Below are 15,151 nucleotides of genomic sequence, written 5' to 3' on the forward strand. Positions count from 1 at the left end.
CTCTCAACATTTAGGAGGGGGTTCTTGATGAAACAGGCAGACTCTCTAAAATATATAGTAGATGATAAACTTCCCATTTTAATTTACCCTCTCCTGTTTAGTAAAAGTGATGGGCCCAAAGGATGTTTGTGTGTGAGGGGGTGGTTCAAAAACGGAGAGATTTTATGGGTGAAAAATGGAGGATAAGGAACGGAAGAGTAGGTGAAGCCCAAGCCAGATGCTGTGGCAATTAGATCAAGGGAGTAGAGTGCTGGTCTTACATTCTGGGGTACCGTGTTTGAGGAAGGAAGGAGCACTGGAAGCAGAACTTTGATCACTGGGAGGAAGAATTTAATCAAAGCATGTGAATAATAATTGGGAGTAATTTAAAAACACCTTAGATGCCCGGAAAGCTACAATCCTACAATTGAGGAAGAAGGCCATAATGATTAAAACAAACCCGACCTGTTTTAGAGGGAAAGTGAAGGTACTTATTAAAAAATGGAAAAAAGGTGAAGTTGATAATAAAAATTATAAATCAGAAGTTAGGATTTGTTGAAAACTGAGGCTGTGTCTAGACTGCAGAGCTTTTCTGGGATACCGGGTGGCCCAGAAAGGCTCTGCCGTGTTCAAGGAACATGTCTGCTTTTTCGGAACAGTTTCTGAAAAAGTGGGCGTGTTCTTTTGGCATCCCTGTATTCCTCTCAGTGCGAGGAATAAGGGATATTCTGAAAGAGGAGTTTTTTTCTGAAATTTGGCCCCATATAGATGGGCCAAATTTCAGAAAAGCCTCTTTCGGGGAAAAAAACAGGAAAAGATACGCAAATTGCAGTTTGCTATTCGCGTATCTTTTTCTGATTTATCTCTGCAGTGTAGACATCGCCTGATAAGGGAAGCAAAGGGACACAAGGAGAAACGTATAGCCAGAAGAGGTAAGGACAGTAAGGAGATTTATTTAACAGATTAGGAACAAAAAGAATCCTGACAATGGCACTGGTGCATTACTAGATGGAAATGGTAGAATTGTCAATAATAATGTAGAAAATTCATGTGTGTTTTTAAATATTTCTTTGTCTAGGGGGAAAAAGCAGATATAGTCTCATAATGTGGTGATGATGTTTTTCATTCAAATAGTATCTCTGAAAGATGTTGAACATTTTTAAATGAGCAGGTGCAGATATCTTGCATCCAAGAATTTTAAAACAGCTGAGGGAGAGGCTCGTTCAGACAGGCCATTCATCTGGTTTTAAACAGGATAGCCCTGCTCTTCTAGTGTTTGTCACCCATCTGGTACAGACATATTGAACAGGGTATGCTATTTTGAAGAACATGCCGCCTGGATCCCACTGCCATGACCTTGCACAAATGGTCACATCTGGAGGAGTCATATTGGTCTCGGTGTGTCAATGAAAGACAAGAGAAGTAAGGAAACAGATATTAACAATGGAGAAAACATAAATTTACAAGTACCCTTGTAAATAATACATACCTAGGAAAGAAAGAAATAGTAGAAGGAGAGAGAATGTGATAAGCTTGCAGCTTTGCTTACTAGCACTTAACACTTGGTAGTGCTTGCATTTCTACAGGCATTGGTTCACAAAATTAGTAAAACGATAAATTATGGGATATGGTGTAGTATGTAATGTGCATGTGTCAGTGTGCTTTGGAATATGTGTATAATCTGATTTCTATTTATGTACTTTGGTGGTGTTATGTTTCTCTAACCCACTCCCTACACTTGAGCCTGATTATATCAGGTGTAGCTTTATGAAATGCCAATAGAAATTCGTTAGTGACAAATCTAGATTCAAACCAAGTTTTAGGATTCTAGAGAACTAGATAGTGTTCTCCCTGAACCAGGTATATCTGGGTAAGACTAATGAAAAAGGTCTCAGAGGGAATTAAGTAAGGCTTTTAATTTTAGCAAGATTTTCCTATCCCCTTTTCCTATAGCTGGGGAGTTTTTAGAAGAAATACCTATTTGGCTGTTTCTTAGATCTTATTATAGATGGCAATCATTCTTTTTTAAAAGAGAAGTTGAGATGAGCTAGAGCTGCTGTTAATTCTGTTTAAGTCTGAGCCTGTTTTGTCTCAAGTGGTGGTTGTGATAGAGCTGGAAGGTGGGAAGATGGTGGTGATGGCTAGAGTCTTCTACCTGGCCTGGTATGGTAAAGACAATCCCCCCAGGACTAGAATGAAAAAAGTTCAGTATCCCAGAAGGTGGTCTGAGTGGCAGCTGCACTGGCAAAGGTTGTCCCATCTGTTCTTCGTTCTCTGTTGCCAAGTCTCTTAAAAAAAAAAACCCAAAATGGAGTGATGGGCAGAATAGCCTATCCCAGGCATGTCCAAAGTCCGGCCCGCGGGCCAATTGCGGCCCGTGTTCCGATTTAATACGGCCCCCGCTTCCTCCCCCTCTCCTGGCTCCCCGGCGCTCTTTTGAACTGGCGCGCCCAGCACGCCGCTTCTGGCCGTGCCGCCGCCGCCCATGGCCTCCGCGGTCCTAGAGCCTGCCCTGTAGGGCACGTCTGCAGCCCCGCTTCCCCGCTCGGCTGCGGGTTCGCCCTGCCCCCAGGCCGCCGTGAGGACGGCGTGCCCTGCGCTCTCCGCCCGCCTCCGACCCTGCGGGCCCTCCGCCTTGGAGATGAGAGTGCAGGGACGGCCCTCACGCATGTTCACTTCTTCAAATCTGGCCCTCTTTGAAAAAAGTTTGGACACCCCTGGCCTATCCCCTTATTTGTTCCCCACTAGAAATAATATGTAGTGTACCAATTTTGGTTGGTTAATTTCCAGTTCTACATTTTCTGTTTTTTACCAAGCATGATTTCAGCAAGTCCTGTACTTAATCATTAGGCCTTTTTGTTTAGAGTCCAGTTAGTGTCTCTTCTATTCCTTTTCCCATGTTCATTTTGTTATAGATTAATGTGACATTTTATGAACTTTCACATATTTTACTATTCAGTTCACAATTGGAATAAATGTGTAGGTCCGATCATCATATTAGGGTCATAAGCTCAGCAGTGTTCCCTGTAAGGTAAGCTCTTGGGTGGCCACCCAGGAGAGATTCAGGTGCCACCCAACTGATCCACGGTTGCCAGAATGCGTTTCTACTAGTGATGCACATCTGCACACGCAGTGGTGCACATAACACAATGTATTCTTTTCATGAATGGAAAAAATTAGAGGGAACGCTGGGTCTCAGTGGTTGATCAAGCAGCATCTGGCTTTCTGCTATTTCTATGTATCTTTTGTATTTCTCTCTCATAGACACCACTCTACCAAACAATCTCCCGCGAAGCTCCCCATCCACATTGAATGGTGACACGACTCTGTGTATTAATTTGAGGCCTTTATTGTTTCTTAGGTTTATTTTGAATGAAATTACCAATTGACAAAGCATGAATTTACAAATAGCTTTGTAAATAATACATAACTAGTGCATAAAGAAATAGTAGAAAGAGCGGTAATGTGATAAGCTTGTAGCTTTGCTTACTAGCACTTTGTAGTAGCGGCATCTCTAGGGGATGCAGTGTTGTGCATTTATCTCTACTCACCAGTTTCGAAATCATTTAACCCAACCTATATTAGAATTCGCTCTCATTTCAGTGTGATTATACTGTGCAGTTTGTTTCCTGTGCTGTTTGTGTTGGTTAAGAAAAAATGGAAAATGTGATAGAAAAGTTCCAGAGAATGGCAAAAATTGGAAGGCAGGACCTGGAAGTACTTAAACCCTAATAAATGTTGTTAGGGTTCCAAGTTGGCAGTGTACCTTCAAACAGGACTGGAATAGTTCCTGACTTGTGCATATGGTCTGTCCTTGCAAGTCAGAGCTATGCCCTAGCCAGGCATTTTTGCAAGTCTCTTATATGATTCTGTAAATGGTTGAATTTGTTACATGTTTTAGTCTTGTTTGGAATGTGACAAAGACCACTGTAAATGGTCTCTGGTGCACCGTCCATGCTAGGCTTCATAGTTAAGGGACCTGTTGCCTGATCTAAGATTACATGTAAATTTCTAATTACCGCCTTTAGGATTGACAGGTTCTTGGTCCCATGATCAGACCCAGTATTCAATTATTCTGTGGTTGGGAAGCCTGATGTGCAAAGTTGCAACACTCACACTATAGAAACTCTTGTATATTTACAAATATAGTTTATTAATACAGTTAGCACAGTCACAAACACCCCAGTTTCATAAGATAGGGAATGTACATCCATATTTCCATAGCACATACTTACATCATTCCTTCTAGAACAAGCTTAGGTATTAGCCCATCATCTTTCTCATTACCTTCACCTTCCCCATTATCACTAGGGGTCATCATTCTGCCCTGCCAAGGACTACATCATCTTCTCCCTCTCGCCCCTGGGCTGGGGTCCTACTTTTATACTATGTGACGCTGACATGTGTGATACATATTCACAGGGCTTGACAAACAGCAGCAAAACCTGCTCGCCAGCCCCATACTGAGCATGCACAAGAGCCGCGTTGTGCACGTGCACGCCGCGAATGAACGGGGCGCATGGCTGAAATCTACTCACCACGGGCGAGTAGATTGTATAGTTTGTCGAGCCCTGTATATTCAATAGGGGATGTTTCTAATGTTGAAGTGTTCGTTTCCTATAGGTCAATGTATCATTGCTCTCAACTTATCCTATACGTCGGTTTGTTACCATGGACCTTTGTGGTCACGTATCACATCCTGTGTCCTGATTACTTCAGCTCAGCCTGAACCAGTTATTTTGGGACTTTTTATATAATAATGCATCTGCTGAGTCTGAGGGTATTTTTCCTACCATCCTATGTTAGTGAAAGGTCCCAGAAATAAGTTCCCCTTTTCAGTCCAGGGAAGCTCTAAATAAGCTATGGCTTGTGACTGGTTGAGATCAGTGTATCAGCCATAGAAATCTGCTAACCTTAGCTTCTGCTGATCTTACAAACAGCCTTTAGCAGATTTCTTGTGTTACAGCTCTTAACTATTACCTCTATACTAAATCTACCCATTAATATATTAATGAATTAATTTAAATCAACACAACCATATTATTAGCATGATAGGAAGCAGCTTGACAGGCTACAGACTACATTTAAATTCCTGCAGATAAATCTGTTTAACAAGCCTTGACTAACTGGTCTGTGTAACGGTGGTTACTCACCTCTTTCTTCTCTCCAAGTTGAATGCAGTTTGTTGTGGTAGGGTGTGTGGATTGGCTTCTGCCTTAAGGCTCCAGCATGTCTGGGTTGCTGTCCATGCTGAGAAGCCTGCATCATGCTGTAGATAATGAAGCAGACTTTGTCCAGCAGAAATAAGCTGGTTGATTCCTAAGAAATCTGCTGAATCTCATGGGTCAGGACATTACCTAGGTTTGTCTGAAACTTACTCATACTCTTTCTTTGGTCTGTCTCTTCTTAGCCAGATTTACTGCTTTGGGGACCTGCTGAAGCAGGTTCAGCTGACCAAGCTCTTCTCTGATGACAAGCATTTTGTTGACATGGCATTGCGGGAGTCTCCAGGTCAGTAATGGCAGTATGGCTAGGGCCACAGAGCTGTTGAATGTAGTCTCTTTCCCTCCTGCCAGACTCCTGCAGTCTAATCTGATGCCTGCCTGTTGGTGCTACCTGGATCCTGTACCCATCCCACCACACTCCGACAGGATAAGTGAGAATCCTGGTACTAAGGCACAGGTGTGTGCTGTGCCCCAGGGCTATTAATGGGAATGGTGGCATGGTGCTCTGGTACATACTGCACCAAGGAACCACTATGCCATTGCCACTCATGGGCCCTGTGCTGGCAGAACCTCAGCCAAAGCAGGAGGAAGTGATGGCTCTCTTCTTGTTCCCAGAATTAGTTCTGAAGAAGTTTCAGCAGCTAGTAAATGTGACTCCAGGGGGGATATTGTCCAAAGAGCAGCTGCAACAGTTTGTGAATTCATCCTTCAGTGACCCTGGACAGGAGTTCGAGCAGTGGGAACCTCAAGACTGGACAAGCAGGTACAAAATGGAGCCAAAAGGGCCCCTGCAAGAGGCATGATGAGCCTCAGGAAAGTATCTTAACTGTTCTCTGGGCTGCACTTTGCCCTGTTAATGGGAGTAAGGGAGCCAGAGTGTGCTGGGCTGTCCTCTCTCAAGTGTGTTTCCTTCTTTATCTTCCAGCCCCCGGGTTCTAGCCAAAATTTCTGACCAGAAACTTCAGGCATGGGCATCAGATCTAAATGCCAAGTGGAAATCTCTGGGGAGAAAGGTAGAGATATGAGTGTGGGGTGACTATTGCTTCTCTGCATAATGTTTAAAAAGTAAGGTGAAGATTCATTCCATGCTAGTTCTGCGGGGCGGTGGGGCAGGGCAAGGGGGGCAACTGGCTCAGGGAGCTGGGGGTTGTGGGGAAGTGATGACCCACTTAAATCATCTCTTTCTCAGATCAAAGATGACGTAGGTGCTCGCCCAATGTTTTACTCACAGATTTATGTGCCACACCCTCTGATGGTGCCTGGTGGCAGGTTCATTGAATATTATTACTGGTGAGTAAAAGTTGTTATGTTGGAGCTTTGTCCTGGTTATACCTCAAACTGATCTAGCTGCAGCCCCATTGCTGTAACTCACCCTGGCTCTGTGTCATGCTGATTGAGCTGGGTGAAGCCAAGCCTGGCTGTCACTGCTCCGCTGGCCAGTATGCGTGGGGGTTGTTTGAAATAATTATTCTTGCTGAAACAGTGTGGGGTGTAGCCATGATTGTAAAGAGTGGGTGAAAACAGACTGCCTTCTGCCCCGGCCTGAACTCCATGCTTTGGGAGAGTATCGGGTGTGAGCATGGACCAGTTTACATTTGGTTCACACAGGGCAACTAGCACAAAGCATCTGGTATCACTCATACAGCTGTTTCTTTTATGCTGTAGGGATTCCTATTGGGTGATTGAAGGGCTGCTCATCTCTGAAATGACCACCACAGCCAAGGGGATGATAAAGAACTTCCTATACCTAGTGGAAAGGTGAGAGTTTGACCTAAGGCACCTGGACAGAGGAGCCTGGCTGGAAGTTCTCTCCATTCCTTCCTCAGCTCTGATGCTACTCCTCTTCTGTCCAGGCATGAGAAGCTGGGCTCTGGCAGTGTCCTGTGCTGGCAGGGCGTCAGTTTGGGGCAGTGTCCTATGCTGGCAGGGCGTCAGCTTGAACAGGGACAGTTGTCATGAGTGGCACGCATCATCTTGTCCTCCAGCTTTGGCCATCTTGTCACAATTGCAGGGCCCTGTTCCAAGTGCAGGGTGGGAAGGCTTCAGCAGGGTCCTTCCTCCTCTTCCGTCCTTAGAGCTGTTTAACAAAGTCTTTTCCTGGGTGTGTAGGTACGGGCACATCCCAAATGGAGGGCGAGTCTATTACCTGCGCCGGAGCCAGCCGCCTTTCCTCACACTGATGATGGATGCCTACCTGGCCCATACCAATGACACAGAGTTTCTCAGGTGGGCATGAGGTTCTGCTAGGTGTCACCAAGACCCAGCATGTTCCAGGGGGAAGGGGTGGATCCTCCTTATCTCTCCTCTCCCTCCCCCCCCATGGCTGGTGCCAAGCCCTTGGGCTCTCAGGGTCAGATGACTGCAGGGGACGTAGAGTACAGGGTGCCAATCCAAGATAATAAAGCTCCCCCATCTGGTAACACCAATCCGGATCTTTCCTATCTTTGAGTATAGTATTGCCACCTGTTTCATCTGACTGGTCCCAGGGCTTGTGTGGTCTGTACTTTGCTTGGTGATCAGGTGTTGGAGGTAGCAGGAGCATTGCTCCCAATCATGGTCTGTGCTGTGTATCTCCTTCAAAATGTACACTGAGCAGCACCCATTGGGAAGTTCCTCAGAGCGGTTCATTCCTTCCTTGGCTTCCTGTCTCCCCCATGCCTGGGCAGACTCATGACGGGGGTGATTTGTTTCTCCTGGAAAGAGACTGCTCCATGAGGAGACACTAACCATGACTGTGGTTTGATTCCCAGGGAGAATATCCATTTGCTGGAGATGGAGTATGAGTTCTGGCAGAGGAATCGGTCTGTGAGCATCACAGTTGGGGACAGGAATCACAGTCTGAACTACTACAACGTTCAGATCGGGGAGCCCAGGTACCTACCCAACAGTGTGATGGGACACTAGCGAGGGAGTCAGGATTCTCCTGAGTTCTAGTCCTCGCTCTGCCACTGACTCACTGTGTGACTGGGCAAATGACTCACCCACTTTTCAGCTTCTCCATCCACAGAGAGACATAATCCTCCCTCCTGGTCCCTCCCCCTCATTTGGGAGCCATTGCACATGGAGACCTCTAGCAAAGCTCTACAGTGCCACAGACTGTTCCACAGGCCATTCCCCATCCCCTATGGCGGAGACAGGTGCTGATGGACATGGCTGTGCTGTTTTCTCTTCCCAGTCCTGTCCTGTGAAGGGACATTGACATCCCAGTGCAGAGTGGACCTTGCAGGATACAAGCTGCTTGCTGCCTGTCCCAGAGCATACATAGGCAAGACCTGCCTCTGCAGGCAAAGGTATCATGGCCTCCTGTTACCTTGAGGACTGTGTCCCTTGGAGACTTGAGGATCCACTGTGCAGACAGCTCAAGCAGGCCCTCTCCAGTCCAGCAGCTGGATTGCTGGTTGAACTGCTGACTGTTGGATGAGGGTGGAATTTGTGCTGCCCTCCATGTCTGACAGTCATTACGCTGCAGTGCCCAACAGCTGTTCGCTGTCATTGCCCGTTCGCTGTCATGCCAGCAGCACCATTGGTAGGATTTGAGCCACAACCTTAGCTTCTGGGTTTCCCTGTGCAGAGCTATGGCATGACCAGGCTGTGCATATCAGGGATCCCAGTCTTTGCCTGCTATGGGCAAGGAATTGACTAAGAGCTGGGCTGACCTGGTGATCTCTCTGCCTCCTTCCCCTGCAGACCAGAGTCCTACAGCAAAGACTGGGAGTTGGCAACAGACTTAAATGAAGGTAAAGAGAATTTTCGGTGATGTGACAGTTGCTGTGTCCCTCTAATGCCTACAGTAGAACAGAACAGCCTGTGCTGTGTGACAGAGCTCTTATTCAGTCTTTGTGGTTCTTGTGCTTTATGGTAGATTGTTGCCGCAAAGGCTCACAGCAGTCCTCAATTTAGGCACCATTCCTTGGGCAACAACTTGCTGTTTGTTGAGCTACTCTCATTATTGGACAGCATGAGAAACAGAGGGAAACCAAACTCCACAGTCTCAGTGAACCCTCCAAATGATACAGGGCTGAATAAACCCCCTTTCATACTCCAGCCAGACATTTCCCCAGGCCCACCCTCTACTCTGAGTTCCAGCCCAAGGCCCTGTAAAAGCTTGGTTTGTAAATATTTCCACCACCAGCTATATGACAGCTAAACCCCTGGGCTACTTTCCCACACCTTCCCCAGCACCTTCCTTATCTCAGGCTCTTCCTCCTGCTGTGCTTGCTTGGGCTTGCTCCTCCTCCTTTCTCCTCACATGCTAAACTAACTGCAAAGGAGATCTTTTTAACCATTCTCAGCTGATTCTTAAAACATGTTCCAACTAGCCTGGTTCAAGGCTATGGAAGCCCTCTTAATTGGCTCCAGATACTTAACTGTGCCCTGATTGATTCTGGCAAGTTCCTGCTGGTTCTGGACTAGTCCTTGTTAGTTTACCCTGGAAACAGAGACATGTGCAATCTAAGACTAATATACTTCCCTTCTATCACTTTCTTGTACCCCTCTGGCCTGATCCTGTCATAGCTGCTCTTCACTGACTGCACCTAAACGTGGTCACCCGTGTGCCAAAGGAAGGCAGAACAGCTGGGTGGGAGGCAGGGAGAGATTCTTGAGTGCTGGGGAGGGGCTTGGATATGGAATTCCCTCCTGTGAGAGGTGAGGCCATGGCGCACGTGTGGTGGCATTCAGGGTTAGGCTCCTTTTGGCCATGGCTTCTTGTGATCACCTCTGGAGCTCTCTGCATGGAATACTGCTGTCCTTCCTGGGAAGCTGGGTGGTAGGATCACGCTGAGATGGTTTCACTCTCCTTGGATCGCATGGGTTCAGCCTCCTGCATGTTCCAAGGTGCAGTCAGGGAAATGTGTCAGCGCTGCAGGACAGGCTCTGTTGGGGCTCCCCAGTGTCTGTGTAATAACAGTTCCTTCTCTCTAAGGAGTATTGGGATGGAGCTAAGAAAGTGTGATAGAAGCTGCTTAACCCTGGCTCCAGGTGAGCCAGCCCAGCCCTTACGTCTGTTTGTGTTTGGGGGTCAGAGTTCTGGCCTACAGCCCCTGTTCCAGCACATGCTTCTATCCTTATTGCCCAAGTCTGAGAAGCAGATTCCAGCTCCACTGATCCACATCCCATCATAACCTGTATTCAAGCCCCAGGCCCCTTCTCGGCATGCAGGGGCACCAAATCTGCCACAGGGGACACTGAAGAGTGTCTGGCGTCAGTCTTTGTGTGTCTTGTAGATGCCAGGCAGGAACTTTGGGCAGAGCTAAAATCTGCGGCAGAGTCAGGCTGGGACTTCTCTTCTCGCTGGTTCCTCTCCTCGCCTCATCCAATCTCTGCAACACTGAAGGACACCAAAGCCAGTGCGGTAGTGCCAGTTGATCTGAATGCCTTTCTGTGCAAGACCGAGCACCTGTTGGCTTCATTCTACAGGATACTGGGTAAAGAGCCCGTTGGGACATGCCTCCCTTGGAGAGACTCATGCCTGTTCAATCTCTTCCCCCTTCACAGGACATGGTCACAAGATATGTTAGTGGAGCAACATCCGCTGTGTGGGGAAAGGGCCCAGCATCCTGTGGCATTGCTGCCCATAGAGCAGCGTATGTAAACAGCTGTGCAATACAATGGCATCTCCCTGCAAGTGGGAGGAGGAAGCAGTTTAACCCTTCTCTGCCGCGGGCAAAGCCACTTGACTGCTCACTTATTTCTGTGTTTGTTTAACTGTAAGGTGCTGGGAGCCTAGGGAGAGCATCAGGTGTGTAGCGATGAGCATTGCAGGGATCAGTCTTGTCTAGGACACTTCCTTTTCCCTAGCCAGGGGCTATGTCAGCAAAGAAGAGCTGCAAGTGACTGTATTAGGGATGTGAATGGGTAACTGGTTAACCAATTACATGTTACCCAGGAGCAGCCCACAGCTCCCAGCCTGCACAGGTTCATGGGCTGGGAGTTGGCAGCATTACATGGGGTGGAGATGGAGATGGGGGGGGGGGGAGAGAAGGCTGCCGATGGGCTGCGAGTGGCAGTTCTTCTTCCCCTGCCACTTCTAGCCTGCGCCGACTCCCAGCTTGCCTGGGGTTGGAAGCAGCCGGGCTCCAGCAGCCCCTCCCCACAGCACAGGGGCTGCTTCAGGCTGACCGTAGCAGGTTAGGGGGAGCTGCTCCAGCCCAGCAGGTTGGAATGCCTCCCATTTAATCAGTTACCAGCTAAACTTAATGTTTAACTAATTAAATGGGAGCTGTAGTGGGTTGCAGCTTCCTCCTCTGAGCAGGTGCTACAGGCCATGCCGCTTTGAGTGAACTGGGGCTCTAGAGTCTGAAATGTGGATTGCCTTGGGGCCACAGCAAAAACTGAGGCCAAGCTAAGATGCAGTTAATCTGTGAATGCTCTGCAAGCCTTTCCCTAGTGCAAACAGCCAATCTCTCTCAGGAAACACCACCAAGGCTGCCCAGTTCCAGGCCAATCTGGAGCACAGGCTCGAGGCTGTCCAAGCTGTCTTCTGGAATGAGGCTGCTGGAGTCTGGATGGACTTTAACCTCCTGAAGAAGCAGCTAAACCCAGCTTTTTACCCCACCAATCTGGCACCTCTGTGGACTGACTGCTTCTCGGACCAGGCTGCAGCTGAGAAGGCAGTTCGGTACCTAGAGGTGAGTTGGGTTCATGTGGGTGAGATTTTTCACCTCAACAAATCAGTCTGTTGGCAAGGCACACTCCTCACATGCTGGGCTAATGGAGATTATGTCCCCTGGCGCACACTGCATACCTTTCTGCTGAACCTGGCCCATGGTTCTGCCCAGAGCAAAGCAAGGTGGAGCTGGAGCCCAGTTCTTATATGGCCCTGTCCCAAATGTTTGTCAGGAGATTCCCAGAACCTGTTCCTGCAGCTCAACCCGCTAGTAACTTCTGGTGCCTCCTTTTGACATTAGGTCAGGCCTGTTCCCATTTCAGGGGCTGAGCGAATAGCTGCCCAGGTCAGCCAACAGAGTCTTGTCTCCCTAGATCCCTCTGCATCCTGTCTCCTGGATGGTGACTCACTAGGGATTCCAGTACTACCACTCAATATGCTCTCTACCTTTGCAGAGGAGCTCAGCGCTATCCTATAAGAACGGTCTCCCTACATCACTTGCCAGAACTGGGGAGCAGTGGGATCTGCCCAATGCCTGGCCTCCACTGCAGCATATGGTGATTGCAGGTAAGGATATGAGTGCGGAAGCATCCTTAGTTGTTTGCAAAACTGGAAGTCTGTTGGAAAATTTGCTGTTTGGTACGTTCTAGGGCCTGTCCCTTGTTTTCTTGCACCTGTCCCAGCTCCAGACATTGCATTACAGTAATTCCTCATTTAACACGTGCCTGCTTAACACATTTTTGCAATAGCACAATTTTTTTTTAGGGAATGTTTTTTGAATTACACGACGATCTCCGAAATAACATGATTTCCCCAACTGGCCCATTGCTGGTGGCTGCACGGGGCTTCCCCCACCTCCCTGCAACGTGGCAGAGGGTTTGCTGCTCCCCGCTGACCCCCCCTTGCCAGACACTTTGCCCCCTCTCCTCCGCCCCTGCTAACAGGCCGGTGGCTGGGTTTCCCCAGCCATCCCGTTACTGGTGGCTGCGCGGGGCTTCCCCCACCTCCCTGCAAACTCCCGGCGGAGGGTTCGCTGCTCGCCGCACCGTTCCCCAGTAACCCCCCCCCCCACTGGACGCAGTGCGGGTCCTGGTAGACCCGGCAGAGGGGCATACTCCCAACCCAATCCCCCTCCCTCTCCTCCTCTTCCCTTCCCCAGAGCCAAACACGTCCCCTCCCTGCTGTAACCCAGTCCCCTTTTTCCCTCAACCTTATGTCCCAGTCCCAACAGACGCCACTGCTTGAAATGCAACCCCCACCTTTTCCATTATTTTCAGTGGGAAAATTGACCCTGCATAACGTGTTTTCGCTTAACATGATCATTTTCTGAAACATATCTGTAGTGTTAAATGAGGAATTACTGTATGCCTCTCTCAATCCCTGCCCACCACTCTGCTGCTACTTTGTATCATTGTTGATCCTGCTTTTGTGGCTTTAGTTCCTTACAGTGCAGCAGCTGTAGTCCAGGCTGGGTGCTCTGTTATGAGTGCAGATGTCACAGTGCCATCTTGGAAAAGCCAGGTGGCTCATAACTCTCCTCACAGCTGCTTGAATCTGTAAGCCCTAAGGAACTTGATGTGTGGCCTTCACGAATCTATGGGGTGTGGGCCTACCCTGTGGAAACCTGCTTTTGGAGGGCGAGGGTGGGAGTGGAAGAACTGCACAAAGCTGCTTCTTGGTGTAACCATGAGCTCCAATGAGGGAGTCACCTCTTGCAGGAATGGAGAGGGTAGTGTTTGCAGGGGATCCTAGCATCCCTCGTGACCAGATACCTGACATTCTGGCAATTATCTGTGTTCATAGGTTTGGCCAAGTCCAGCTCCCCAGGAGCCAAGGAAACTGCCTTTATCCTGGCTCAGAATTGGATCAGAACCAACTTTGCCTTATATAAGAAGTACCAGGCCATGTTCGAGAAGGTAAAGTCATTGGTAATCCCACCCAGCCAGGCTGCAGCCTCCGTGTGTATGAGCTTTTCAAGTGGAATTCTCTGTACACCCTGCCTCCAGTCCCCAAAAAGTGAGCGGGGATCACCTCGCAGTGCCTAGTGCCCTCATGGAGAGAGACTGGGTTGCTCCCCTAAATGACCCTCAGGCTTGTTTTAACCCTTTCAGTGTCAGTTTGTATTCAGAGCTGTCCCCCAGGTGTGGAGGCAAGCGCGCCTATCTCAGAAAGTTCCTCCCTGGATACCCGGGCAGAAGTGTAAAGTGTGGGGATAGATGTGGCTGGTCAGTCACAGAGTCCCCCCATCATGCTGGCTAGTCAGCCTGCCCTTTCCCTCCTCTTCCAGAGCTGCTTTCTACCCCTGCTTGGTGTACAAGCTTCTTTTGCCTTAGCACCTGTGTTGGAGGACACAGAAGAGCTGGATTCTTAACCTGCCCCTCCTGTACTCTGGGGTAGGCACATTCTAACTGGGCTTTCTGAATAATCCTCTTTCTCCACAGTACAGTGTGGATGGAGATGGGAACCCAGGGACCGGAGGAGAGTACCAAGTCCAGGTAAGACCACGTACTGAAGTCCATAGGTGGGGAGGGGTGTGTGTGTTCATAGAATCTCTCACTAGGCCTAGAGGGCAGGGCCAGACAAGTTGGTAGGGTGGAAGCTGCTGCTGAGGTTCATTCTCCATGTGAGTTCCTGCCTTGCATAGCAGGAGCATGTGCCTTGTTAATGCTGCATTCTTCAAGTGCTTGCTCATATGTATTCCAACTGAGGTGTGTACATGCCACATGCGTGGCTGCTGGAAAGTTTTTACCCTAGCTGCTGAGTTGGCTGTGGAGCCACCTGGAGTGGCTCTGGTGCAACGCCCTATATATGACCCAGCCAACTCAACAGCCCCTCAGTTTTTCTTACTGCCAGCAATGACTATTGGAATTTGTGGCTGTCTTGCTTCGCAAGTGCCTTATTCCCCCTAGTGTGGACGCATCCTCTCTGGGCTGGGGTGCTTATCTCGGGGACCACACCACTCAAGCGATGTGGGCAGAGGAGGGGTTGTCCCTCTATATCAACGTGTGCAAATTTGTGTGTTTAGCTTTTCTCCTTCACATTCAGGGTTGCTGCACGGCAGTCATGACTGACAACTTGACTACCAAACAGGACAGAGCCAGGTTGTCCCCTCTTTGCACCAAAGCCTTTCACCTGTGGGGTTTGTGCATAGCCCACTTTATTCACCTGGAAGTGTCCTACCTTCCGGGGGTTCAAAAATCAGCTGGTGAACTGTCTCAGCCAGCACTTCCTGACTCACGAGTGGCCACTTTGACTGGATGTCCTCCACGCTGTGTTCCAAGCATGAGGGTTTCTCCAGGTAGATCTGGTCTCTGCCTTCCACATTGGGAGGAAAAGGTCA

At 48.6% G+C, this 15,151-nt stretch overlaps 1 protein-coding gene across 4 annotated transcripts in view; it reads left to right on the forward strand.

The window, feature by feature from the left end:
• Window positions 1–15,151, forward strand: part of TREH (trehalase) — a 34,395-nt gene that overhangs the window by 17,289 nt on the left and 1,955 nt on the right. For 3 of the 4 annotated variants that reach the window (XM_075909577.1, XM_075909578.1, XM_075909574.1), the window contains 13 exons: window positions 5,390–5,490; window positions 5,820–5,967; window positions 6,130–6,217; window positions 6,394–6,494; window positions 6,870–6,962; window positions 7,314–7,430; window positions 7,955–8,077; window positions 8,892–8,941; window positions 10,430–10,630; window positions 11,616–11,833; window positions 12,267–12,378; window positions 13,615–13,727; window positions 14,253–14,306. In XM_075909577.1, coding sequence (XP_075765692.1) covers window positions 5,469–5,490; window positions 5,820–5,967; window positions 6,130–6,217; window positions 6,394–6,494; window positions 6,870–6,962; window positions 7,314–7,430; window positions 7,955–8,077; window positions 8,892–8,941; window positions 10,430–10,630; window positions 11,616–11,833; window positions 12,267–12,378; window positions 13,615–13,727; window positions 14,253–14,306 — 1,440 coding nt within the window. In that variant the 5' untranslated portion in view covers window positions 5,390–5,468. The remainder of the gene's footprint in view (window positions 1–5,389; window positions 5,491–5,819; window positions 5,968–6,129; window positions 6,218–6,393; window positions 6,495–6,869; window positions 6,963–7,313; window positions 7,431–7,954; window positions 8,078–8,891; window positions 8,942–10,429; window positions 10,631–11,615; window positions 11,834–12,266; window positions 12,379–13,614; window positions 13,728–14,252; window positions 14,307–15,151) is intronic. The other variant, XM_075909576.1, reaches the window with a different exon arrangement.

Source organism: Pelodiscus sinensis, chromosome 26 (assembly GCF_049634645.1).
Source record: "Pelodiscus sinensis isolate JC-2024 chromosome 26, ASM4963464v1, whole genome shotgun sequence".
Classification (NCBI taxonomy): Eukaryota; Metazoa; Chordata; order Testudines; family Trionychidae; genus Pelodiscus; species Pelodiscus sinensis.